Raw genomic sequence first — 27,811 nt, 5'->3', positions numbered from 1 at the left:
GATTTGTAATGATCTTTTTTGAAAGAATGTAGCTCAAGCATGGTCAGGATGGGAACTGCACTTTTTAGAAGTCTTACCCACAACTGGCTGTTGTAGATTTTCCGGCCTGTGTGGCATTGTGAGACCTCCAGAGGAGAACTCCAGTTTTCTGGGTGATACCTCTGAGGATGCCAGTCACAGTTGCTGGCGAAATGTCAGAACTCACAATGCCAAGACCATGGCCACACAGCCTGGAAAATCTACAACAACCAATGGACTCCGGCCGTGAAAGCCTTCGACAACATATCTTACCCACAACTGGCACAATTTCCTTCTGTCAGCCATTCACTGCTGCCATTGTGGGGTTGCTTTTTTTTAATTCTACAGCTGTTTTTTGTTGCAAAGGTGTAAGGGGAAAAGTGACAGTATTTTTTCTCAAGAATGCACGGAAAGGAAGCGAGAACTGCAAGATGGCTACAACAGCATGAGAATTCACTGCTGCACCAATTGTGTACCTGCTCTGCTGGGCCTGCGGATTCACAGTGGCTACAAAACTGACATGAAGACTATTCCTACTGGGAGCCAGGTGATAGCAACAGCTACTGAGAAGCATCTTTGTGGAGCAGGCCAAAAAATAATGAACTTGGTTTTTTTCCCCAAGAAAACACAAAAGACTAAAATGATCTGTAATGGTGTTCGGAAGAGAAGGAAAAATTTTCACAAACATTCCTGAAGTTACCAATGATGTTTGCTTTTAATACAAAAAAAAAGTGTAACTGGAGAGCTCCAATGTACAAATACAAAAATTCCGCGTAATAAAATGTACCATAATTCTGTACATACAGTGTAAACCATTTTTAAAAAATAAGCTTGGGTCTTCTCTGGACCTGGAAGAAATGAGTATAAATGTTCTAGAAACATGAGGACGGGAGGGTAAATGCTCCTCCAGCCCTTCAACCTGGATTGGCAGCCAAAGTCATCCCTGAAGTTAAACAAAACCAAATATTTATTTAACTGATGTCCTTACACCACAAGTTTGCGAGCAACCATAAACCGCAGAGGGAAAGTAGCGAGTCGTTAAATCCCGGGAGGGGAGCATCAAATCCAGACGGAGGTTTTCCCCTCCCCGGACCGGCTGCTCCCGCTGCTCTTGTTGGAGCAGGCTTTGGCCTTCTTCTCCTTGGAACAGGAAGGATTGTTCTGGTTATTGTACGCCTGGATGGCGAGGTCTAAGCGTTCCTGAGCGACTTTTATTTCTCGCTGGAGACTCTCCAAGTCAGCGGGAATGTTCTCCTCGTTGCTCCCGTACTGCCGTTCTTGTGCGATGTTGGCCTTGTTCTGCTTGTAGGCCATTTTGGCGTTTGACAGTTCCGTATACTGGATCTGCTCTGGTTTCACCGCAATGTTGTAGCCCGGAGGGGCAGACGGTGTGTTCCAAGTGAACGGATAATTGTAGGTCCCCGAGTCCTCCAGCTCCTTCCGCTTATTGTTCAGTGTGTCTCGGATGGTGCCAAAGCCCAAGTGGAGCATTTCCCAGACGTTCAAAGTAAACATAAACAGCTCACACCATACATGATGAGCAGGAAGATGGTTTTCTCCGTCGGCCTGGAAATGAAGCAATCTATTCTGTGCGGACATGGTTTCCTGCTACAAATGAACTGCGGGCTGACTTCAAACCCAAAGAGGAAATACTGGCCTACAAGGAAGCCGATTTCAAACATGGTCCTGCTCAGGAGTTGCAATATGTAAATCTTCATGAGCCCGTCCTCTCGAATCCGCCTCCGGCCATCATGCTTTACTTTCACAGGTGGTGGATTTTCCTTGTTCTCCCGCTCGCTCTCCAGCTCAATCTCTGGGTACATCATTGGATCTTCTTCGTGGTCATCTTCCGCCTCCTCTAAGCCCCGGTGCTGCCTCCAGCGCATCGGGAAAGGCTTGCTTCGGATCTTCCTCTCTAGCTCCCCGTGGTCCACCATCCGGGCAATTTTGTGAATGGCATAGCCCAGGTACATCACCGAGGGGGTGGAGACGAGGATGATCTGAAAGACCCAGAAGCGCACGTGCGAGAGCGGGGCAAATGCATCATAGCAAACGTTTCTCACAACCTGGCTGTTCCGTGTTGCACACAAACTTGCTTTGTTCGTCGTAATAGATGGATTCCCCTCCCACGGCTGTGAGGACAATGCGGAAGACGATCAGCACCGTCAGCCAGATCTTCCCAACGAACGTGGAGTGGTTGTGGATCTCCTCTAGAAGCCGCGTCAAGAAACTCCAGCTCATGGTGAACAGCGACTATAATCTGAAGGCGGAAAAGAGAGAACAAGGAGGCTTTTACTATCTGGACGGAAAGAAAACTTAATACTGAAGAACATAATCAGGGTCCTAGAGGCCAAGAAGTCATACGAAGAAAGGCTGAAGGGCTTGGGACTGTTCAGTCTGGAGAAGAGGCAGTGGTGTGGAGGGGGGGAGGGAATAGGATTTTGAAAGATTTGAAGGGCTGTCCCTTAGAGGAGGGCAGGGAGCTGTTCCTGGTGGCAGCAGAGAAGAGGACTTGCAAGAATGGGTTTAAATAGCAGGCGGAAAGATATTAGGAATTTTTCTTTATCACAGAAATGGTGCATTCACACTACACTAAATAATGTGTTTTACATTCGGATTTTTACTGTGTAAGAATACCAAAAAATCCAGATGTAAAACGTATTATTTAGTGTAGCGTGAATGTGCCATAAGAGTAGTTCGGCAATGGAATGGGCTGCCCATCCCTAATGAATGAAAGATGGAAAGGTCGTCCCCCTGTAAAACCACCAAGTCATTTCCTGACTCATGTGGTGACATCACATCATGACTTCTTCCTTTAAAAACTATAAATTACACATATATAAAAACCTACAATATATAGTTTCAAGAGAGTACTCAAAGCACTTCATGCGTATCATTATTCTTTGCAATTGCGACAACTGCATTGTGAAGAAAGCCACTCACTGGCAGTCTTCCAGCAACAGCTGGACAAACACTTCCAACTGATCCTGCACTGAGCAGGGGTTGGACTAAATGCCCTCTATGGTGCCTTCCTACTCACTACCCACCACTTTGCATCAGCTTGAAACCACAACCTGTATATGTGCTTGGAATAGCCTCGGTACCTATTCTGACTACCACCTGCTATGCTGAACTTCTCCAAAACAGAAATGCTTGAATACTTGAATTCTACCAACTTTCTAAATTTCCACTGCATATAAGAGTATGGGCGCAGAGTAGGAGGGACGCTGCTGTCCCATTTAAAAATCGAAGACGAATCCACAGCATCGAAGACTCTGCTCCCATCTCCCTCGTTTCCTTTTTTTGCCACAGCTGCGAGTCTCAGGATACCAAAATCACCTTCACTTCCAGCACACTGTCTGTTTTGGCAGAACTTTCAAAGAAAAACAAGGCAAGGCAGTGGGGGGGGGGGGTTGCTCCTGCACGGCAAGAGTTGCCAGGTCCAGTTCAAGAAATATCTGGGAATTTTGGGGGTGGAGCCAGGAGACATTGGGGTGGAGCCAGGAACAAGGCTGTGACAAGCACAACTGCACTCCAAAGGGCGTTCCGGCCATCACATTTAAAAAGACTGCACACCTTTTAAATGCCTTCCCTCCATTGGAAATAATAATAAGAATTGCAGATTTATATCCCGCCCTTCTCCCTGAATCAGAGCGGCTTACAATCTCCTATGTCTTCTCCCCTATAAGGGTAGGGGCACCTTCTTTTGGGCCCCCTGGTCCAATCTTTTTGAAACATGGGGGCGTGTTTTGAGGAGAGGCACTGGATGCTATGCTGAAAATTTGGCGCCTCTACCTCAATAAACAGCCCTCCCCCCAGATACTGACGGATCAATTCTCCATTATACCCTATGGGAATTGATCTCCAGTGCCCAGCAGATGTTTCCCTCTCCCCACCCTGCTTTCGGATAACCCTGAAGTGGGGAGAGGGCCTCCGAACTGGGGGATCCCCTGCCCCCAACAAGGGACTGGCAACCCTAAGACTGGATAAACATCTGGAGCAGAGGTCCATGAGTGGCTTTAGCCACAAGATAAAGATGGAACATTCTGTCTGTCTGGGACAGCGATGCTCTGTCTTCTGGGTGCTTGGGGGGCAACAGTGGGAGGACTTTGGGAGTGTTGGCCTCGCTGGTGGACCTCCTGATGGCACCTGGGATTTGGCCATTGTGCGACACAAGGTGTTGGACCGGACGGGTTACTGGCCCGATTCAACCTGACTGCCTCAGCAGCTTCATTATGCCTCCGTGGTCCCGCTATTTGCTGATGCCATTGTGCTCTTTGGCAGCCTGAGGAGGTGGTGAACTCCCAGAGATCCTGACATCCTAGAGGGAACAATGCCTCGCCAGGAAATCCCCGGGAGGGGGGTGGGCTTGAGCCTTGCACGTGGTTGCAAGGACTAGGCCAGGGAGTGAGGGAGGGAAAGATATGCCTCCCCAATTAGTAAAGGACAGCAAAAATACAAATGACAGCAGTCAATGAACTTAGCCTCATTGAACTTTGTCCCGTCTGTTAAATAAGTCTGCTGTGTCTTAAGCGCACAGGAAAAACCTTCCTTCAGTATTCCCCGCCTCCCCCCCTCCCCAGGCAGTCCTAACAGGGGCACCCAAAATTAGTCTCTCAGCCTGGCTCTTTTTTAATCTCCCACAGACTGCTGCTCCTTCAGAACTCAGAGGAAATGACAAGACCTTTAAAAAAGACCGGAGTATTTTGCAGGATACAAGCGTTTACCTTATCAGGGGAAATGTTACATTTGTGGCGGGAGCTTCCCAATTCTGACTATTTGCAGAAAAATGAGCCCCCCAAAAAGGTGATGGAATCTCCTTCTTTGGAAGCTGCCCCTCAAAAGCCTTAAATTGCCTCACAGGTTAACACTTTACCTGGCTTTTGGTTTCATAGATCTGCAGCACAGAAGATCCCCAAACACAGCACCCACAGATGCCTGCCAAGTGTTTTTAGGAAGTGGTGCCACGTAGGGCTTTTGTTCACTCTGCCACGGCAGAATTCCAGAAGTGCCCGCAGGCTCAAAAAGGTTGGAGACCCCTGACCAATCCCCATGTTCAATCCCCACATTCCCATGCAGCCACTAATATTTATTTACACCCTACCTTTCTCCCGATTGTGGCTGACATCATCGTCTCACTTCCATTTTATCCTCATAACAACCCTGTGAGGTGGGCTAGACTGGAAGTGTGTCACTGGGCCGAAGTCACCCATCAGCCTTCGGTGGCAGAGTTAGCCTTATGCTGCTCTCACGCTCCTCTTCTCAGAGGGGCTTCTGTTGGATTTCACACTGTCTGCTTCGGAGCTGAAACTAGTTTAGCCTTCTTCACGCAAACAGAAACTGGGTTTTAGAGGATCTTGTTTGCTGCATGAAAGAGGCAGAGCGAGTTGCAGTGTGAAATCCGATGGAAGCCCCGCAGAGAACAGGAGAGAGAGAGTGGCACAAGGCTAGTGGGGAATCGGTGTGGGTCTCCCATATCCAAGTCCACCATAACATGCTGGTTCTAACAACAGCAGAATGCAGAGATGCGTGTGTATATATGTTGCATGTGTGCAGAAGAAGACGATTTTGGATTTATATCCCGCCCTCCACTCCAAATCTCAGAGCAGCTCACAATCTCCTTTACCTTCCCCCCCCAGAACAGACACTCTGTGAGGTGCGTGGGGCTGAGAGGGCTCTCACAGCAGCTGCCCTTTCAAGGACAACCTCTGCCAGAGCTATGGCTGACCCAAGGCCATTCCAGCAGGTGCAAGTGGAGGAGTGGGGAATCAAACCCGGTTCTCCCTGATGAGAGTCCGCACACTTAACCACTACACCAAACTGGCTCTCTTTGCACATCTCTGTCACATGGCAACCACCTGAGACATTCTGATGTGTACTCGAAACTCTGTGCTTGAAGTCCCTCAGTAATTTTTACAATTTAATTTTGAGACACAAGGGGCCCCAATTTGGAGAGCAAGCTTGGGAAAGGAGTTTTGAAGTTTTTTGGCCATGCTGAACCATGCACGGTAACTCCCAACTGCAGGACCAACCCAAATCAAGACCCCACACATACGTTTGATTTTAATCTATGCCAATTAAGGAATTGATTGGCTGGCTGGCTGGTTGACATAAGGGAAGTCAATTACAGCGCCATATGGCTACGCCCTCACATTATGGCTGCATGTTGCTCTCTTGCAGATATTTGAAACTGACTTTGGCAGTGTGAACAAGATAATCCACATAGGTTGCCAACTCCAGGTTAGGAAATAGATTCAGGAGTCAAGCCTGAGACGGTGGCATTTGAGGAACTCACTGGGAGTTTGAAGTCCTGCAGCCCACTGTCTGAAGCTGCCATTTCCTCTGTAGCCTGGAGATCAGTTCCAGTACTGGGGGAACTCCTGTCCCCTCCTGGTGACTGGTAACTCTACCATCCAGTCGCAACTGACTGCTTCAGCACAGCAACAATGCAAAATCCAATCATATGTCACTAATATCCATTTCAAGAGGCCAAAACCACCCCTCTCTTTAATGACCTATCAGCAATCTGGTGGCGCCAAACTTCCCTTCAGGCAAAAGGATTCTGGCTGAGGAGAATATCCAAAACCCAAGAGCCTCTGGCAGCCGCATCTCTCCGTTCACAAAGGTAACAAACCGAAAATAAATACAGTCCACATGGGGGGGTGGCACAGCCTTTAAATGAGCGAGGGATCTCATAAGTGCATTTTGCAGAGCTAATAAACAAGCAATTTTCTAATGCTGGCCGCACGCGAGGGAAACATTCCAGCCGCAGCCACATTCAATTACGTCTTCCCAATTCAATTAGCTTCATTCACTCGGGCTGTTTTTGACTCTGCCCAATAGAAGCTAAAGACAGCGACACTGGCCATTTCGATGCGGGGCCCCGGAACACAAATGAGTGTTGGAGGTACAGGGTCAAGCCTTTAAAAAAAAAACACACCACCCGTTCTTACCTGCTCTCCAGGTTTGCAAAAAGGAGCATTCATTAGAGTCATTTCCCTTAAAGCACCACTAACAATGATTACTCTTATCCATTCATAAGAACATCATAACCATGTGTGTGTGTTTGGGGGGAAGACTATTTAATCCCTTCCCCTCAGACCACTTTTCTAACTACAACTACCCCACCCCCCATATCCCAGTGGCTTTTATCCTTCTTGAAAAGAAGCTATGGGTCCTTGTATCCCCCCCCACACACACACACACAGCACAGGCAAAAGTAATTGGAGGTGGTGACATTTTTTCAGGAAACCAGCCTGAGGGGAAAGACCTAAAAAGCATCCCCCCCAACCCCCCAATGCCTGCCTCCCCCTTTCAATCACCACATTGTGTCTTCAAGTTTCCTCAGGAAACTGAACTGCAATGCATCCTGCAACCTGTGCCAGAGCAAAGCCAGCTGAAAGAGATGAGGGGGGGTGAAAGCAGACCCATTCCCCTACCTGTGGGTCAGGACCTAAAAGTGGATCACCCCTCCCGAATGGCTGGCCCTACCCTTTCTATTGCTCTCTTTTGTATTCTGGAAGCCAAGACTGGACCAGCTGAGAAACAGGTCACTGGAGCTGAGTTTCTTAGAACCTTAGGGGGGAATTAGAGGGAGTAACAGAGAAGGAGAGGGTGGGCAAAGGCTGGAATGGAAACTCTGCATGCGAAGGCTGGGTATGCCAGAAAGGGGTTCCTAGTTGGGGGCAGCTCCACCCTCTGCACGATGCTTTTGTGGCTTCTGCTCTGGTAAGACCTCACCTGGAGTACTGTGTTCAGTTTTGGTGAGAGCCAGTTTGGTGTAGTGGTTAAGTGTGCGGACTCTTCTCTGGGAGAACTGGGTTTGGTTCCCCACTCCTCCACTTGCAGCTGCTGGAATGGCCTTGGGTCAGCCAGAGTTCTGGCAGAGGTTGTCCTTGAAAGGGCAGCTGCTGTGAGAGCCCTCTCCAGCCCCACCCACTTCACAGGGTGTCTGTTGTGGGGGAGGAAGGTAAAGGAGATTGTGAGCCGCTCTGAGACTCTTCGGAGTGGAGGGCGGGATATAAATCCAATATCATCATCATCTTCTTCTTTTGGGCACCACATTTTAAAAAGGATATAGACAAGCTGGAACGGGTCCAGAGGAGGGCAACGAAGATGGTGAGGGGTCTGGAGACCAAGTCCTATGAGGAAAGGTTGAATGAGCTGGGGATGTTTAGCCTGGAGAGGAGGCGGCTGAGAGGTGATAGGATCACCATCTTCAAGTACTTGAAGGGCTGTCATCTAAAGGATGGTGTGGAATTGTTTTCTGTGGCCCAGGAAGGTAGGACCAGAACCAATGGGTTGAAATTAAATCAAAAGAGTTTCCGGCTCAACATTAGGAAGAACTTCCAGACCGTTAGAGTGATTCTTCAGTGGAACAGGCTTCCTCGGGAGGTGGTGGGTTCTCCTTCCTTGGAGGTTTTTAAACAGGCTACATGGCCATCTGACAGCAAATGAAGATTCTGTGAATTTAGTGGGAAGTGTTTGTGAGTTTCCTGCATTGTGCAGGGGGTTGGACTAGATTACCCTAGAGGTCCCTTCCAACTCTATGATTCTCAACAACAGCTGCTTGGCCAATGCAGAAAAACAGAATGCTGAACTAGATGGATGCCAAGGACATCGTTTACATTAAGCAAGTTTGGCCAAACTTGCTTAATGTAAGAGCCACATAGAATAAATGATCACTGGAGTGAAAGCCTCAAGACATGAACGTTAAATGTTTGAGAGCAGGTAGGCAGGCTGGTGGGCGGATGGATAGAAGGAAAATGGGGAGGGAGAGGTGGAAAGAAAGCATCTTTAACTTTAAATTGTATTGTCCAGGCCACTGGCTGGCTTGGCTTGGAGAAGTGATATAAAGAGAGAAATGCCTTCTCCAAGCCAGCCGACAGGGGTTGTGGGGGCTTCAAGGGCCACACAACATGTGTGAAAGAGCCACGTGTGGCTCCTGAGCCACAGTTTGGCCACCCCTGGTCTAGGGTGCCCAAAACCCTTGGGCCTGTCTTGGAAAGATCATCATACCAAATAAATCTGGACTTCCGGGTCACCATAACCAGGAAGGAAGCAGACACAGAAAAGCATTCACAGAAACCACATGTCAGCTTTGCAGTAGTCAACATGAGTCAAGAACGTCTGTGTCTTCAGGACCCAGTCATCGCATTTGGGAGACTTCAAAATAATTTCCCATTCAAAACGTTCACTTTCAAATCCGTGCTGCTGAATTCTAATTCAAAAAAATGCAAGTTCTGCATGAATAACTTTTCTGAAAGTCTTTCCGTCTGTAGGTTCTTACGTAACACTTAGAGTGAGAATCCCAATCTACTCCATTCTTTTTTTGGCAAATGTTTCCCAAATTAAGGGGGGGGGTATTCATTGCGTGCCTTGCCCTGTCTCAAGTGACAGGCTGGCAAAGAGAAAGCGAGTTCAAAGCAAAGCCAGGGACGTCGGGGTTGATCTGAAGGCAGCTCCAAAAATGCCTTGTTTGACAAGACGCCTTGCGCTCAGCTTGCCTCATCTGGGCATTTTAATAAGGCACAACTGAATCTCCCTTCGCCTCCTTTCCCCAAGAGTCTAAAAACGAGTGTGAAATTATTCGATCTGTGCTGTATTTAATCAAGACATCCAAATACCAGAAGGATCTGGGGGCAGCAACAGACCCACAAGACTGTTTCGTGGCTGTCAAAATAATTAAGATCTCCGCTTAGCTGCGCCTTGCTCTTTCAGCAAATCCAGCCACTCGGAGGTTAGGAAACGGGGGAGAAATGTGCATGTCCAGCACTCAAAATTCAAGGGGCTCTTTCTATGCCCTAAAGATACCAAGAAGAAAAAAGCAGCCAACATGACATTTCATTTGGGAAGCTTTTCCTTCTAATCACAGCTGCAGAATTTGACTGCAAGAGCTACACCGCTCATGCTTATAGTTTAAAGAGGGCTAAGACGGCAGGGCTGGGCACACGGATAACTTATTTCCCTCATTTATACCCTACTGACCTCCCCCAACGGGGTCCCAAAAGTGGTTTAAAACAACGTTCTTCCCTCCTCCATTTTAATTTTAGAAACACAGAGCTGGAAGGAACCTCAACGATCCAAGCCCCAGCATAACACAAGAAATGTACACTTCCCCCCAAATCAAGATTAAAAAACCCTCCAGAATTCCTGGCCAATCTGGCCTAGAGGAAAATTCCTTCCTGGACCCCAAAGTGGGGACTGGTGTTACTCTGGGCATGTAAGAAAGGGCCGCGACAGCTGAGCACTAACTCATCCCTTCAATATTGGATCAGATTTCCTCAAATGTTACATACGGATAGGGGAGGGCTAATTAGAGTCAAGATAACTGAAGGACTAATTAGAGTCAAGGTAACTGAACAATAAATGCAGCTAAGATTGGAATAACCCATCTGGTAAGACCTAAAGAACGTAAGAAAAGCCATGTTGGATCAGGCTATGCTGGATCAGGCCAATCAGTCCAACATTGTGTCACACAGTGGGCAAAAAAACCCAGGTGCCATCAGGTTCATCAGTGGGGCCAGGACACTAGAAGCCCTCCCACTGTTGTCCCCCCCAAGCACCAAGAATACAGAGCATCACTGCCCCAGAAAGAGTTACAAGAATACGCTGTGGCTAATAGCCACTGATGGACCTCTGCTCCATATATTTATCCAATCCCCTCTTGAAGCTGTCTATGCTTGCAGCTGCCACCATCTCCTGTGGCAGTGAATTCCACATGTTAATCACCTTTTGGTTGAAAAAGTACTTCTTTTTATCTGTTCTAACCCGACCGCTCAGCAATTTCATCGAGTATCCACGAATTTTTGTATTGTGAGAAAAGGAGATAAGTACTTCTTTCTCTACCTTCTCTATCTCATGCATAATCTTGTAAATCTCTATCATGTCACCCCTCAGTTGACGTTTCTCCAAGCTAAAGAGCCCCAAGCGTTTTAACCTTTCTTCATAGGGAAAGTGTTCTAACCCTTTAATGATTCTAGTTGCCCTTTTCGGGACTTTTTCCAGTGCTATATCTTTTTTGAGGTGTGGGAACCAGAACGGTACACAGGACTCCAAATGAGACCGCACCATCGATTTATACAGGGGCATTATGATACTGGCTGATTTGTTTTCAATTCCCTTCCTAATAATTCCCAGCATGGCGTTGGCCTTTTTTATTGCAGTCGCACCTGTCTCTACATTTTCAGTGAGTTATCTACCACGACTCCAAGATCTCTCTCTTGGTCAGTCTTCACCTGTTCAAACCCCATCAACAAGTATTTATAGTTAGGGTTTTTGGCCCCAATGTGCATTACTTTGCACTCGGCCACGTCGAACCTCATCTGCCACGTTGACGCCCACTCGCCCAGCCTCGACAGATCCCTTTGGAGTGCCTCACAATCCTCCCTGGTTCTCACCACCCTGAACAATTTGGTGTCATCCACAAACTTAGCCACCTCGCTGCTTACTCCCAACTAATTAATGAACAAGATAAAAAGCATCAGTCCCAGTACTGATCCCTGCGGTACCCCACTGCTTACCACTCTCTACTGTGAAAACTGCCCATTTATACTCATTCTCTATCTCCTATTAATTAGCCAGTTTTTGATCCACAAGATGACTTGTCCTTTTATCCCATGACTCTTTAGCCTACTTTGGAGTTCAGGAGCATGTAAAAAAAGTAAAGGTGGTCCCCTGTGCAAGCACCAGTCGTTTCCAACTCTGGGGTGATGTCGCATCATGACGTTTTCATGGCAGACTTTTTTTACGGGGTGGTTTGCCATTGCCTTCCCCAGCAAGCTGGGTTCTTATTTTACCGACCTCGGAAGGATGGAAGGCTGAGTCAACCTCGAGCCGGCTACCTGAACCCTGCTTCCACTGAGATCGAACTCAGGTCGTGAGCAGAGCTTAGGACTGCAGTACTGCAGCTTTACCGCTCTGCGCCCCAGGGCTCCTGTACATAGCAGCAAATTGGCATACAGATAATAAAAGAGTTAACAAACAGATATGAGAAGGAAGTTTGAGTTCAGTGGCACTTTTAAGACCCAACCAAGTTTTGTTCACTTTAGAATATAGCACAGAAATACTTTACTGTATGTGTGTTCCACCCTTCATCTTATTAAAATCAAGTTGCAAACGCAGTTGCGTATCTGCCCTGGAGACAGGAAGGGGGTCACAAATGCTGTGCTGAACTGCACAAGCAGCCTCTCCCCACTTCAGCCTGAACCCCACTGTGCAAAGTCAGTTTCCAAAAGCTCTTCCTGGGAGTGAAAAAAGTATGACTGTATTGAACATGCTGAGAGGCTGGAACTGGCTGTGGAAGCTTTTCTCATTTCACATCTATCTTCTTCCACCCTCAGAAGGAAAAGTCACAAGGGGAGTGCAACGCTCAGGGGCTGACTGAGCCGGGGGGGGGGGGGGGGGGGGAGGCACTACTTCGCAGCTTTCTTTAATTCATGTGAAACTGTTAACTGAATAAAATAAATTCAGGCAGGTTGCCGTGTTGGTCTGAATCAACAGAACAAAGTTTGAGTCCAGGGACACCTTTTAAAACCAACGAAGTTTTATTCTGGGCATACGCTGCATGCAAAAAGCTGATAACCAAAATTAGACTTTGTTGGTCTTAAAGGTATCCCTGGACTCAAACTCTGTCCCTGACAGAAACAAATAGGGAAAAAAAGATGAAAAGCACATTTTAAACTGTGTTAAGTGAGAAGCTGGAATGGGAACCACAATACCAGAGAGAACACAATGCTGAACACACATACGCAAACACACACACACCGCCTTTTCAGGCCATCAAGTACCAACAGCTCTGAGCTCACATTCTCTGATGGTCGGGGATCAGGGCCTCTCCCCTTCTGAAAACCCTACTAAAGGACCTCTGTTTGTCTCTTTGTTGGCACACACCTGTCCGCTTTGGAGCAGCACACTTCCAAGTCACAAGAGAAGATGATGATTTTGGATTTATATCCCGCTCTCCACTCCGAAGAGTCTCAGAGCAGCTCACAATCTCCTTTACCTTCCTCCCCCCCACAACAGACACCCTGTGAGGTAGATGAAGATATTGGATTTATATCCGCCCTCCACTCCGAAGAGTCTCAGAGCGGCTCACAATCTCCTTTCCCTTCCTCCCCCACAACAGACACCCTGTGAGGTAGATGAAGATATTGGATTTATATCCCGCCCTCCACTCTGAAGAGTCTCAGAGTGGCTCACATTCTCCTTTCCCTTCCTCCCCCACAACAGACACCCTGTGAGGTAGATGAAGATATTGGATTTATATCCTGCCCTCCACTCTGAAGAGTCTCAGAGCAGCTCACAATCTCCTTTACCTTCCTCCCCCCCACAACAGACACCCTGTGAGGTAGATGAAGATATTGGATTTATATCCGCCCTCCACTCCGAAGAGTCTCAGAGCGGCTCACAATCTCCTTTCCCTTCCTCCCCCACAACAGACACCCTGTGAGGTAGATGAAGATATTGGATTTATATCCCGCCCTCCACTCCAAAGAGTCTCAGAGTGGCTCACAATCTCCTTTCCCTTCCTCCCCCACAACAGACACCCTGTGAGGTAGATGAAGATATTGGATTTATATCCCACCCTCCACTCTGAAGAGTCTCAGAGCGGCTCACAATCTCCTTTATCTCCCTCCCCCACAACAGACACCCTGTGAGGTGGGTGGGGCTGAGAGGGCTCTCCCAGCAGCTGCCCTTTCAAGGACAACCTCTGCCAGAGCTATGGCTGACCCAAGGCCATTCCAGCAGGTGCAAGTGGAGGAGTGGGGAATCAAGCCCAGTTCTCCCAGGTAGGAGTCCACGCACTTAACCACTACACCAAACTGGAACTTTCCCAGTCTACAGAATCTTCCTGCTAAACTCCCTCAAGGCAACTTCTACTTGGAGGAAACCAAACTGGCTGTTCACAAGCCCACATTGTGGCTGCACAAAGTCCAGGTGTGTCCCAGATGTGCATGCTCTCTCCCAGACAGGTGTCCCAGAAACACAGGCAATGAAGTCCAGGGCCTCTGCAGTATCAGGGAGCCACCTCATATCATATTGATAAACTCTGACAACCCACTCACCCCCAGTCACAAAGCGTGGTTCCACATGGGGGCAATTCCCTTGGTTTTTTTCTCTCATTGCCCATGTGAATGCAAAAGCATTCAAAGCTGCCGTGGAGCCTCCTCATGAGATTTGAGTTAGCGTGCAAAACTAATAAAAGCCAGAGGAACCAAGGTGTGTGCCCAGAATTCTCTTTTCTACGCTGGTGGCTGCTGGCAGGCACTCATGGGAACGGGAACTGAAAGTTCAGCCCTGAGGAGAACAGTGGCTTGGATCCAGCCAGCCATGTATGGACGGTGCCCAAGACTTCTCCTGCATTCCTCTCAGTCCCTTCCCTGACAAATATGGTTGCAGGATCTGCAGAGGACTGCCACGGAGGTAGGAGTGCTGAAAAGAGATGAACAAAGAGATGATTACTGGAGTGAGTGACTCAGTATGCCGGGGGGGGGGGGGGGGTGCTACATCACTCCAGTGTTCTCGAATGGGATACCTCTCTTTATCTTGAGAGCTTCCCTCTGGCCCCTCCTCTCTCTCACTTTGTCCTCTCTCACACCTCACATGGCCTTCCATGGAGACACATGTCTCTGCAGGTGTCTCCCGTAAAGCCAATGCTCTCATAGACCCACACACATGATGCCAGACAAGCTGGCCATTTGTAATAGGGAAAGTAGTAATAATAATAATAATAATAATACCTTTTATTTATATCCCGCCCTCCCCGCCGAGGCAGGCTCAGGGCGGCTAACAGCATCAGTCAATATAACAGGTAATACAATACTTTAACAGTAGGTAACAATTAATTAAAATTCTAAAAACAGTAAAACAATAAAATTGACATCTAGGTGCTATTCTGACAGATAACAAAAACATTTAAGCAGTCTCTCAATTTTTAGTCAGTGAAGGCTTCACTCAAGAGGAAGGTCTTGCAGGCCCTGCGGAATCGGTCAAAGTCCCGCAGGGCCCGCACTTCCTCCGGGAGCTGGTTCCACAGGTGTGGGGCCACAACAGAGAAGGCCCGAGTGCGGGTACCCTGCAGTTTTGATTCCTTCGGCCCAGGAATTGTCAACAGGTCCTTCCCTACAATTTAGATTAGGCTTCTCTCTCTTCTTTGGACTGCAACCTGAGTGTGAACTGGATCTACCTGAATAAATGTGAGTTTACCTCTTGTTTTCTTTTCTTTTTTGCAATATACTTCTTGGGAGATTTATTTACTGCACTCAGTATCATCCTTCAATAATTGGGCGAACTCTGCTATATTTACCAAATATCCCAGTATTAATGAAATTCTCCCTCCAGCAGAGCTTGTGGAAAAGACAGGAGGAGCAATTGCAGCCTCTTGTCCCTTCTCACGCCACCACGCACAGCTATTCCTCCAGGTGGTCCCAGAACCCCAGGGAAGACCTTTTCAAGGCTCAGAAGCAGCTGCAGGAATGGAGTTTCCCCACATTCCACGCGTGGATAGTTGGATACAGGCCACTGGCACTGCTTTTGCTACAGCCCCCAAATGGCTCTTGAGGCAGTTCCAGCACTGTCAAAACTGCAAGATGGACCTTCCTCATGAGACATCAAGCAATCGCTAAGAGACACGGAAAAGCACTGTCCCCAATATACATTGATATCCAATCCCCAACCACATACACAAGCTGTGTGCCCTGGCTTTGTTGCGTTCCTGCCTCCTTGCATCACAAGGCCTCACTGAACCTCTCAGGATTTCCCTGGCTTTTCTGGGATCTCTCCCAAATCTGTTTTGCTGTGAAGTTCTGGGAAAGATCACAGCAAAGCGGGGATGGCACTCAAGTGGAACGGAACGTCAGGATCTCTCCAGCCACATTGGCACCATTTCTCACAACCCAGTCTCCCACTTGCAGCCACTGGCCTCCCCCGGCACAACCAGAGAGATCTTCAAAACAAAAAAAAATGACAAACGAACACCATCATAACATTGTGAAACAAAGCAGGAGTCAAGAAGCACCTTTGATTGTTGGATTGACTATGAGGTTGAAAATAGTAAAAGAGAGGTTATATCTATATTGTTATCCATAGCTAAGACTGAACTAGCTACGAAATGGAAGGATAAAAAACCTCCATCTTTGAGAAACTGGAAGGATAAAATATGGGATTATTTCATTTTAACAAAAACTGCCTATTCCTCAAATTGTTCTCCTCAATCTTTTGAATAATAATAATAATAATAATAATAATAATAATAATAATAATAATAAAATTTTATTTATACCCCGCCCTCCCCGCCGAGGCAGGCTTAGGGCGGCTTACAAGGTATGGCAAAAGCCATGTTGAACAATAAAATAGTTATACAATTCAATACAATTTACAATTTACCATTAAATTGAAAAGAAAGTTGTGATACCTTGGTCTCCAGTTAAGAACATAAGAGAAGCCATGTTGGATCAGGCCAACGGCCCATCAAGTCCAACACTCTGTGTCACACAGTGGCAAAAAATTTTATATACACACATACACTGTGGCTAATAGCCACTGATGGACCTGTGCTCCATATTTTTATCTAAACCCCTCTTGAAGGTGGCTATACTTGTGGCCGCCACCACCTCCTGTGGCAGTGAATTCCACATGTTAATCACCCTTTGGGTGAAGAAGTACTTCCTTTTATCCGTTTTAACCAGTTGTGACTTATCTTATGAATAATGATATTTTACCACAAAATCCTGTATATCAGGGGTGGCCAACGGTAGCTCTCCAGACGTTTATTGCCTACAACTCCCATCAGCGTGGCCAATGGCTGGGGCTGATGGGAGTTGTAGGCGAAAAACATCCGGAGAGCTACCGTTGGCCATATCATAATGTGATATATTTTTGATGTTGACTGTAATGAAATCATTTGTTCAATAAAATTCCTTTTTTATCCGGGAAAAAAAATCATCTTTAAGGCCAACAAACTTTTATTCAGAAAGTAAGCTTTCATGTGCATGCACGCTTCTTCAGACGAGGGATGAGGTACAGTCAAAGTGCAAACACTTTGCATTCTAAACCTCACTAGCTCTGTGTAGCTCTGCTTACTGTACCTCATTCCTCGCCTGAAGAAGCGTGACACTTAAAGTGTGGTTCTTCAGTGGAACAGACTTCCTCGGAAGGTGGTGGGGTCTCCTTCTCCAGAGGTTTTCAAGCAGAGGGTAGGACGGCTATCTGATGGCAACACAGATTCTATGCCTCACTACTATTTTAGTCTGTGCTCAGCTCTCACGGCCCTTTCTTACATGCCCAATCACCACACTGGGGTCAGGAGGTTGTTTTCCAAATTTCCACCAAGCTAATTGACCCAGGGATCCTGAACGTTTCTTGCTTATTATTATTTATTGCATGGCACGAGTTACAGGCAGGAAGCATACAATAATATAAAATATGTGACCAAATACGGGTAAGCAGACAGACAACCAGTTGCCTAACCACCAAAGATGGTAAAAGGATGTTCTGGCAATGGCCGTGACCTGGGCCTCCACAGAGAGCAAGGCATCCAGACCCCTCACAGTCAGCGATGGCATCTACAGCACCCCCCCAAGGGCTGGGAGATGGATCCCCAAATCCACCCCTCCACAACCCAAGCACAGGACCTCCATCTTAGATGGATTTAGTTTCAGGCGGCTCTACTGTGACCACCTAGCTAGGGCTTCCAGTTCTGGGGTAGCATCAACAGATACAGCTGGGTGTCATCAGCATACTCGACCAGCTGAGCGAGAGGGTACATGTAGATGTTTAATAAAATAGCATGTCCAAGACAACTGAGGTCTATGTGGTACAAAGAACTACTTCCAGCATCTAAAGTGTTTATTAAAGACAAAATGTTCGCAAGCCGATTTTTAGCACAGCGCCAGACTGGTTAAATGGTTGCGTCCTCCAGATCTTCATTAAGACTTCTGTCTGTTCGGATGGACTCAGCACAAAAGAGACCTTCCTCTTTGCTCCCAGGATGCGTTTTATCACCTCTGTTTTCCCCACTGGCTGACCAGATCAGTAAAGTTTTTCCTAAGGTCTCTAAAATTTTCCTTCCTGAAGTCTCTCTAGTATTTAATTCCTCCAAATCTCTGGCTGGGCGAGGGGGGGGGGGATCTTGACCATTCAATTGTCTAGAGTTAGATCTATTAGTATTTGTATAAAGGTGGGCTGAGGTAAGTCCAACTCCCCCCTCCTCCTGCCAGTTCTCTGTCCAGAGGTGGGGGGGGGGAATTAAACTCAGAGAGAAGGTTCCGCTCATTTCAAACCTTCAAAAAAAATGCCTTGGTCCATCCAGGCCAATGGTCCATCCAGTCCAACACTCTGTGTCACACAGTGGCCAAAACCCAGGGTACATCAGGAGGTCCACCAGCAGGGCCAGAACTCCAGAAGCCCTCCCACTGTGGCCCCCCAAACACCAAGAATACAGAGCATTACTGCCCTAGATAGAGTGTTCCATCTATACCTTATAACCAATAGCCGCTAACAAACCTCTGCTCCATATGTTGATCCAGCTCCCTCTTGAAGTTGTCTATGCTTGTAGCTGCCACCATCTTGTGACAGTGAATTCCACATGTGAATTTACTGTTTGGGTGAAGAAGTATTTCATTTTCTCTGGTCTAAGCCTAGCGCTTCTTAATTGCATGAAGTGCCTGCTAGTTCTTGTATTGTGAGCAAGGGAGAAAAGTACTTCTTTCTCTACCTTCTCTCTCTCCCGTGCATAATTTTGTAAACCTCTTTCATGTCACCCCTCAATTGTCATTTCTCCAAGCTAAAGGGCCCTAACCTCCTTCACCTTTCTTCATAGGAAACGGGTTCCATTACCTTAATCATGTTAGTTGCCCTTTTCTGCACCTTTTCCAATGCTGTAACATCTTTTTCAAGGTTCAGGGACCAGAGTTGCCCACGCTAGTCTAAATAAGGCCACATGATGAATGTATACATATAAAAATATGCATCATTGATTTCTCAAATTTCATTTTTTTTTAAAGTCTCTAGCCTATTTCATTGCAGATACACTCCTCCCCCCACACATATATCTCTGCAAGGAAAAGAACTAGGGAGACTTCCTTTTTAAAAAATGAAAGCTGGGAATGTGGGAGAACCCAAGGCATATTGAAGCATAATAGTGTACAGACATAACATGATTAAAACATCAACTTAAAAAAAACAACAGGAAAATCTCTGCAGTCAGGAGAGGAAATGGCTGCTGTGTGGGCGAGTCCAGGAAAATCCAAACTTTTCCATCCACATGACAGCCACCCAGTCTTTGCTGCAAAAAGAAGTACTTTTCTCCCTTTCTCACAATACAAGAACTCGTGGGCATTTGATGAAATTGCTGAGCAGACAGGTTAAAACGGATAAAAGGAAGTACTTCTTCACCCAAAGGGTGATTAACATGTGGAATTCACTGCCACAGGAGGTGGTGGCGGCCACAAGTATAGCCACCTTCAAGAGGGGTTTAGATAAAAATATGGAGCACAGGTCCATCAGTGGCTATTAGCCACAGTGTATGTGTGTATATAACATTTTTTGCCACTGTGTGACACAGAGGGTTGGACTTGATGGGCCGTTGGCCTGATCCAACATGGCTTCTCTTATGTTCTTATGTTCTTTCCCAAAAGTTTGAAGCAAAGCAGGCTTGACAAAGACTGGATAAAAGCTGGGCACACAACCCAGCAGAGCACACAAATGCACACAATGTTTTGCAGAAGCAGGGAAAAAAATCCAACTTCCCAATAGCATAAGACCTGGGGCAGATAACCCACGTTAGATAACATTCTAACAACATAAGAAGAGTCTGGCTATGTTAGCCGAAGGTTCACATGATACAACATCCGATGTGATGCTTCTGAGAAGTCCCCAAGCAGGTATGAAGATACCTATGAGCAGCTCCCCCTCGCTGTTTTCCACCCCGCACCCACCCTACCTGACAACATTTAGCTATCAGGCCCAGGGTCAACTGGACTATCACCACATCTTGTGCCAATGAATTCCAAAAGTCAAATAAATGCTTTCAGATTTTAGGGGAGGGACGGTGGCTCAGTGGTAGAGCATCTGCTTGGTAAGCAGAAGGTCCCAGGTTCAATCCCTGGCATCTCCAAAAAGGGTCCACGCAAGTAGGCGTGAAAAACCCCAGCTTGAGACCCTGGAGAGCCGCTGCCAGTCTGAGAAGACAATATTGACTTGGATGGACCAAGGGTCTGATTCAGTATAAGGCAGCTTCATATGTTCATATATGTTCAGATTGACTACTCTGTAAAAAAAAAACTTTTAAAGGTGGAGCAGGGCTTTTTTTGTAACAGGAACTCCTTTGCATATTAGGCTACACCCTACTGGCTACACCAGGGGGCACAGCCTAATATGCAAAGGAGTTCCTGCTACAAAAAAAGCCCCGGTCAGTGCTGCCAGTCAGTTTTACCAGGTGGCCTCAAATCCCACTTCTAGAAGATGGTAAGAAGCCCATGTTATAATTTTAGAAACCTATTCTGTCATCATTGAGCTATACCCTTCTATAAGCCAGTTAACTTCAATGTAGTTAGAAAGGTGAAATTCTGCCTGTTCAATTCCTTCATTCAATTATTAACCAAACCGGAGACCCATCTTGGCCAGAGTTCTCAGCTGCGTATGGAGGAGCCATTTTCCTCCCATCAGTATGACCTGTCAGATCATAAAGAGTTCTCTCTTATGGGGAAACAGGGTGGTCATTCCAGAAGCAGAACACCAAGTCGTACTAAGAATTCTACCTCACTGTGCTGGATTCCTCGTCTGATGAAGTGTGCTTAGAGAGCACACGAAAGCTTACGTTCTAAATAAAAACTGGTTGGTCTTAAAGGTGCCACTTGACTCCTGCTTTGTTCAACTGCTTGAGACCAACACGGCTGCCCGCTTGGATCTAAGAATTCTACCTGCAGTGCACCCAGGTATGGAGTGAATGAAAGCACCAGCCAGAAGTTATGTATGGAGTCCTGGACTAGACTCTGATATTGAAAAGGTCTTGAGTGAATGCAATGTATGTCAAGCTAGCAGCCCGACTCCACCAAAAGCTCCAGTACTCCCTTGAAAAGTGACAAAGAATCATAGAATCATAGAGTTGGAAGGAATCTTCAGGGTCATCTAGTCCAACTCCCTGCACAATGCAGGAAACGCACAAAAAGAAGACTTGGTCTCTTCTCCACACAGACTTTGCAGGCCCCTTCCAGGCCAAAACCTTCCTAATTATTATGGATTCAAATGGCTTGAAATAGCCACTGTCCCAGCAAGAACCTCAAATGCTGCTGTTAGAGTTCCCAGTCAGCTTTTTGCATCTCGTGGAGCACCAGACCCGGTCATTTCAGACAATGGCATGGCTTTCACCGCTGCAATTCTCCAAGACTTTGCTAATAAAATCTCATTAGGGCTATTACAGAGGCACCACATGGACCTCAAGCAAACGGGCAAGCAGATCAAATGAAACAGATTGCAAAAGGTGGGCTGAAAAGGATCATTTCTGGGGACTGGACAACCAGATTTGCAAGGTTACTGTTGGCACAAAATGTTACACCCTGCCCTTCAACTGGGTCCAACCAGGCTTAGCTGCTTATGGGACGTCATCTAAGAGCATGCCTACATCAAGAACTGAATTCTGCTTTTACGGTGCCACTGGATTCCAACTTTGTTCTATTGATTCAGACCAACAAAGCTGGATCTGTCTAGGAACCTGTGTACCTTCTCTCCTCATAAGCCAGGCTCATAACTGCAAATGGTTCACAGTAGGTGCCACCTAAAACTGTGGCAGGCCTGTCTGACACAGAGCGCAAGACTGCTGGACTGAGCAAGATGGACTGTTACAGAGATGTTATGTGGATCAACTGTGTGGTCACACGGACACTTCTAATTCTTCAGCGGAACGTTTTAAGGAAATCAACCCACCAACATCAGATTCAGAATTAACTGGAGGCGGCCATCCTGATCCTCCCCAGAAGGATCACCCTCCTTCATCCCAAGGAAGTGGTTGGTGATCCTTTTACTGAGCTACCTGTGGAAGAGGTTTTCTCTGCTGAGACTGCAGCTGAGTCAGGTAGGTCTACTGAGAAGCTGCAGAGAACCAGGCCAGGACAACCATTGCTGAGAGCTCGGAGCAGCTGAGTTAAGGATGGTTATTCCTTATTCCAACAGCCAAGTTACCTGCCCTACCCTTACTGTTAATAAAGAGGCCTTCAGCCAAATGGAGCTGGGTGTTTGTTGTTTGCTCTACTACACAAAAGATGTTTTGGAGGACACTGATTATTCCTAGGGTCACCATGTCAGAAGTGAGCTGACAGCACTTAATGACCCAGTTTTGCCTAGGAGTGCACTGGAAAGTCATTTTTGAGCTGAAGCAAAAAAGTACTGAATGCCTCAAACTTTTCAACTCAACTTCTATTTCAAGGGGCAAGAGAATTCTTTTTTGGCAGAGAGGAACCTTAAAGGACACTGAACAAACTCCAAATTTTACAATGCTGGTTTTAAATCTTTCTCTTTCAAGGAACTCTGGGTCTGCCGAATGTTTAACCCCGTCTCTGCCTGACTCAAGGGGCTGCAAATGCGGCCTGTGGCCTCTGGATAGCTAGCGGGAAAACGTTGATGGGCGGAACCACGAGGCTTGGAGGGCTGCTCCCATGAAAGCAGCCCTGGAACAAAGGCTCATTATTCTGCAAGCATGTTGTACCATCTGTTTGAGTTTAAGCAAATAAAACATTTTGCAGCCCAGTGACTCCACAGGAAAATGCCTCTTGCTATCAACTCGCCTGATTCAAATTTTCCATTGCATCTCACTCCCCTCACCCCACCCAGGCCTTCCCATCGATTTACAGCTTGGGAAGGAAACCCCAACTTGTATCAGAAACCCAGAAGGCAACTAACTCCTCTGCTGGCCCACAGACCGATGGGCAACAGCACTAGCACGAGGTCTGACAACCATCACCTTTCCTTTTCTCTTTCTGAAATAATTTCCTGGTGATTTACACATTACGAAGTCTTTGCAGCCGATTTCCAGGAGTTTGGATCACACAGACACAGCGATCTCCATACTTCCCAGTTAGGGATGCCAGCCTCCAGGCGTGGCCTGGGGATCCCCCAGAATTCCAACTCATCTCCAGACTACAGAGATCAATTCTCCTGGAGGAAATGGTGAATTTGGAGGATGGATTCAGTGGCATTGCACCCCACTTAGGTCCTTGTCCTCCCTGTGCTTCATCCCCAAATCTCCTGCAGCTTCCCAACCTGGAGCTGGCAACCATAGCTCCCCACCACCACCAGTGACCAGAGAGGACCTGGAAACCTTGTCTCAGGTGTGTGGGGGCCCAATTCAAATTGGGACTGCAATACATATGGAGAAGGGGGGCTTCAGCTCTTTGTCCACCCCCTACACACACACACTGTTTTCACAGTTTAAGGAAGCCTCCATCGGCCACATCTGGCAACTTGCATGCAATTTAAAAAATTCTCAGGGACTTGCTTACAAGCACAGATGAATTTGGGAGAGAGAAGGGTCACAGGGATGGTGCAGAAGACACAGTCAGAGACATACTTGGGCTGCGGCTAACCACACAAAGAACGCAAATTGTGTTTGTGGGTCACGACCGCCAGCAGAAAGTGATGCTTGCAACGGAAAGAGGAAAAGCTGTGTGCGCTTTGGTCTGAAGGGGAAAGAGGAGACTTTTGAGTTGAATCCAGATGGAATTTTCCAACAGCAGAATGGATCCTGAGCAAACAGCTCACCGATCTCCAGGAAACACTCCTGGGGGAGAAGCAAAATGAAAGGGGTCTGAAGTGGGAAGGAGGGATCTGTGGAAACCACCACTTCAAGTCCAGATCTGTGCTGCTGCAGCCACAGTCCTCAGAAAGGCATTCTCTTCTAGGCAAGAGAGAAAAGCACCCCATCTTCCAAAGTGATGCCCTCTATTGCACTGTGCATTGACTTCTTTAAAAATATTTAAGCCAAAGTACATTTCAATTTTTTTAAATGAGAAAACTAGATATTTCGGGGGACATCTAAAGAACTTTATATATGTTCTCTTCTGGAATGAGTTAATTTCTTGCTAAGTCACGGTTGTATTAACTCAGAACGCTTTCTAGAAATTGTGTAGTACGGAGAGTTGTATATAATCTACTATGATATCAGATAATGATAAACCTTGTGCTTACCGTAGATACGCACACTGTAACTTTCCAAGGAAAGTTTATTGTTTAAATGAGTCTAATTCTGCCCACAAGTAACATGACATACTGCATTTAGAGGTTAAAATTAACTCAATACCGAAATCTGCTGAAAATCCTTAACATCACTACTACATGAAGGCTGCTTCTAAGTACAAACAGTGCACCTTCTCTGACTTCCTACAAAATTAATGATTCTGTTTCCAACTCCCCCCCCCCCCCCACGCGGCTTCTCAGATGGCAAAGACTAACACCTGTTTGTTTAAGCAGCAGAGAGTACCGCAGCTGGCAGACCTCTTGTGCTCTCCTTTGCATTGGGGATACGCAGCAACATCACTGAACAAACGCTAACTCATTTGTTATGAGGGCCTGATCTGACATAAATGAGACCGGACACAGACAAACACAATTAAAGATTTTTTTAAAAAAAAAAACCTTAAAATACAACATGCTTAAAACATTAGCACTTAAAGGTGCTTTCTTTGTATCTCTCCCATGGGATCCAGGGAACTGGGCAAAGGAAGCTCTGGCTCTCTGAACACATGAAGCTGCCTTATACTGGACCCTTGGTCCATCACAGTCAGTATTGTCTACTCAGACTACTCAGCGGCTCTCCAGGGTCTCAAGCAGAGGTTTTTCACACCTATTTGCCTGGACCCTTTTTACTTGGAGATGCTGGGGATTGAACCTGGGACCTTCTGCTTACCAAGCAGATGCTCTACCACTGAGCCACCGTCCCTCCCTCTAAATGTAAGACAAGGTACCAGAGATATGAACTTTACATATGAACATCTGAAGCTGCCTTCTACTAAATCAGACTCTTGGTCCATCATAGTAAGTATTGTCTACTCAGACTGGTAGCAGCTCTCCAGGGTCTCAAGCTGAGGTTTTTCACGCCTATTTGCCTGGACCCTTTTCACTTGGAGATGCTGGGGATTGAACCTGGGACCTTCTGCTTACCAAGCAGATGCTCTATCACTGAGCCACCGTCCCTCCCTCTAAATGTAAGACAAGGTACCAGAGATATGAACTTTACATATGAACATCTGAAGCTGCCTTCTACTGAATCAGACCCTTGGTCCATCAAAGTCAGTCTTGTCTACTCAGACTGGCAGCGGCTCTCCAGGGTCTCAAGGTGAGGTTTTTCACGCCTACTTGCCTGGACCCTTTTTACTTGGAGATGCCGGGGATTGAACCTGGGACCTTCTGCTTACCAAGCAGATGCTCTACCACTGAGCAACCGTCCCTCCCCAGGGCACCAAGAGGGGGAGGAACCTCAGCCAATGGAGAAAATAGAGGTTTTGCTCTGTAGCTCCTGTGCGATTGAACAAGCCTTGCAGAGCTAGCTGAGATGCAGAAGGAAGCAAGAGAGAGGGAGAAGGAAGCAGATGACAGCCAGTTGCTTGGGGGCCTGATATGAGCCCTATGGGGGCTTGATTTGACCCCCAGGCCACATGTTTGACACCCCTGCGCTAAGACAATTATAGTTTGAAATGTTATTTGCTAACAAAATTACAATCGATTAGGGTTGCCCATATTAAGGTCCCCATATCCCAATAGCCAAACTGGCACAGTATGCAAACTCCTGGCTGATTAGGTCAATCAGCTGTTCTGTGATCTACCAACAGCGTGTCATCTCATGTTAATTACCTCAAAACAGTCCAGGAAGAACTGCAGAAGGCCTGTCTTTATTTGGCCCTTTAGTCATGGCCAGAGCTCTCCTCTGTCTGGCAGAAACAAAGGTGGCTTGCAGCATGAAGAATGTTTCGGTTTTACTATCAGCAGAAAATCTGGCTTCTTTCACACCTCCCTCTACTGATTTCAGTAGGGTTGCCAATCCCCAGGTGGGGGCAGGAGATCCCCCAGTTTGGAGGCCCTCCCCCCGCTTCAGGGTCGTCAGAAAGCGGGGGGAGGGGAGGGAAATGTCTGCTGGGAACTCTGTTATTCCCTGTGGAGATTTATTCCCATAGAAAATCATGGAGAATCGATCCACGGGTATCCGGGGCTCTGGGGGGGCTGTTGTTTGGGGTAGAGGCACCAAATTTTCAGTACAGCATCTAGTGCCTCTCCCCAAAATACCCCCCAAGGTTCAAAAAGATTGAACCAGGGGGTCCAATTCTATGAGCCCCAAAAGAAGGTGCCCCTATCCTTCATTATTTCCTATGGAAGGAAGGCATTGAAAAGGTGTGCCGTCCCTTTAAATGTGATGGCCAGAACTCCCTTTGGAGTTCAATTATGCTTGTCACAGCCTTGATCTTGGCTCCAACCCTAATGTCTCCTGGCTCCACTCCCAAAGTCCCCAGATATGTCTTGATTTGGACTTGGCAACCCTAGATTTCAGCCTGGTTTTCCTGAAGCTCACTGTCCATTCAGTGTGACTAGGACTGGAGTCTTAAAATCCTGTCCAAACTTACTCAGAAGTAAATTTTATCCATTTGAGTGGGACTAGCTTCCACACACTTGAGCACTATATTGCAGCAGAGTAGCCACATAGATCTACCGCAGCAAAACAGAACATTAATTCCAGAACAAAGTTCAGGGTTGCTGCTAAAATTTTATTTTTCATGTCCCTGACCAACGTTTGTCAATTTCCCTGACCATCATTCAAATATAACCACAAGTTAAAAAATGAATAGGTCGTGATGCATTAATGCAAGGCTTAATGAAACGTTCCACTCGACAACTACACAAGTCTCAACGGCCAAAAATATTTGTCAAAGTCAGAGATTTAATATCAGCTTCTTGCAACATCTGTTTTGCAATTGCACCAAAAATTACACCACGATACAACTTCAATTAAAGCAAATTCTGAATGCTAACAAGTACGAACTTTCCAAAGCTGGGAAAGTTTCACTTTCACTTTCTGGCATCAGTGAACCAGTTTCACTTACCACTTTCTGGTAATGAGCAGATCAGAAGCAAGAAAGGAGGCGGCGGTTCTGCAAAGAGAAGCGGACAACTCTCATTTGCAACCTTTATGCATGGGAGAAGTCAGGAAAGAGGGTGAGAAAGCTAGAACTCTGTAATCTCCAGCAGGTACAAGCAATCACTTTTAAACTAGCCTTGCTTTGCAAATGCTATAGGCAGACCTTGGAAATCATGCAGGGACAGAGCTCAACAAACACATGAGGCTGGTTGCTGGGGGGTGGAGCTGAGAAAAAGGCGGAGCTGGGAAAGGGCATCATTGAGCTTTATTTGTATTCTGCTACTTCTCTATTCTAGTTGCCATAAGAACAGATCATGCTCTTGAAGCAGCAGGTTTGGTGTAGTGGTTAATTGTGCAGACTCTTATCTGGGAGAACCAGGTTCAATTCCCCACTCCTCCACTTGCACCTGCTGGCATGGCCCTGGGTCAGCCAGAGCTCTGGCAGAGGTTGTCCTTGAAAGGGCAGCTGCTGTGAGAGTCCTCTCAGCCCCACCCACCTCACAGGATGCCTGTTGTGAGAGGAAGAAGATATAGGAGATTGTAAACCGCTCTGAGACTCTGTCCTTGAATGGGCAGCTTCTGGGAGAGCTCTCTCAGCCCCGCCTGCTTCACAGGGTGTCTGTTGTGGGGGAGGAAGGGAAAGGAGATTGTAGGCCACTCTGAGACTTTGTCCTT

At 46.8% G+C, this 27,811-nt stretch overlaps 1 protein-coding gene across 1 annotated transcript in view; it reads right to left on the bottom strand.

The window, feature by feature from the left end:
• Positions 1-709: 709 nt before the first annotated feature.
• Positions 710-27,811, bottom strand: part of GJC1 (gap junction protein gamma 1) — a 43,907-nt gene continuing 16,805 nt past the window's right edge. The window contains 3 exon segments of the mRNA XM_060256719.1: positions 710-1,526; positions 1,529-2,075; positions 2,077-2,278. Of these exon segments, the coding sequence (XP_060112702.1) occupies positions 1,078-1,526; positions 1,529-2,075; positions 2,077-2,259 (1,179 nt within the window). The 5' untranslated portion in view covers positions 2,260-2,278 and the 3' untranslated portion in view covers positions 710-1,077.

This window comes from Heteronotia binoei, chromosome 15, assembly GCF_032191835.1.
Source record: "Heteronotia binoei isolate CCM8104 ecotype False Entrance Well chromosome 15, APGP_CSIRO_Hbin_v1, whole genome shotgun sequence".
NCBI lineage: Eukaryota > Metazoa > Chordata > Lepidosauria > Squamata > Gekkonidae > Heteronotia > Heteronotia binoei.
Note: the sequence above shows the minus strand (reverse complement) of the source record. Positions and strands in the feature narration are given on the sequence as shown.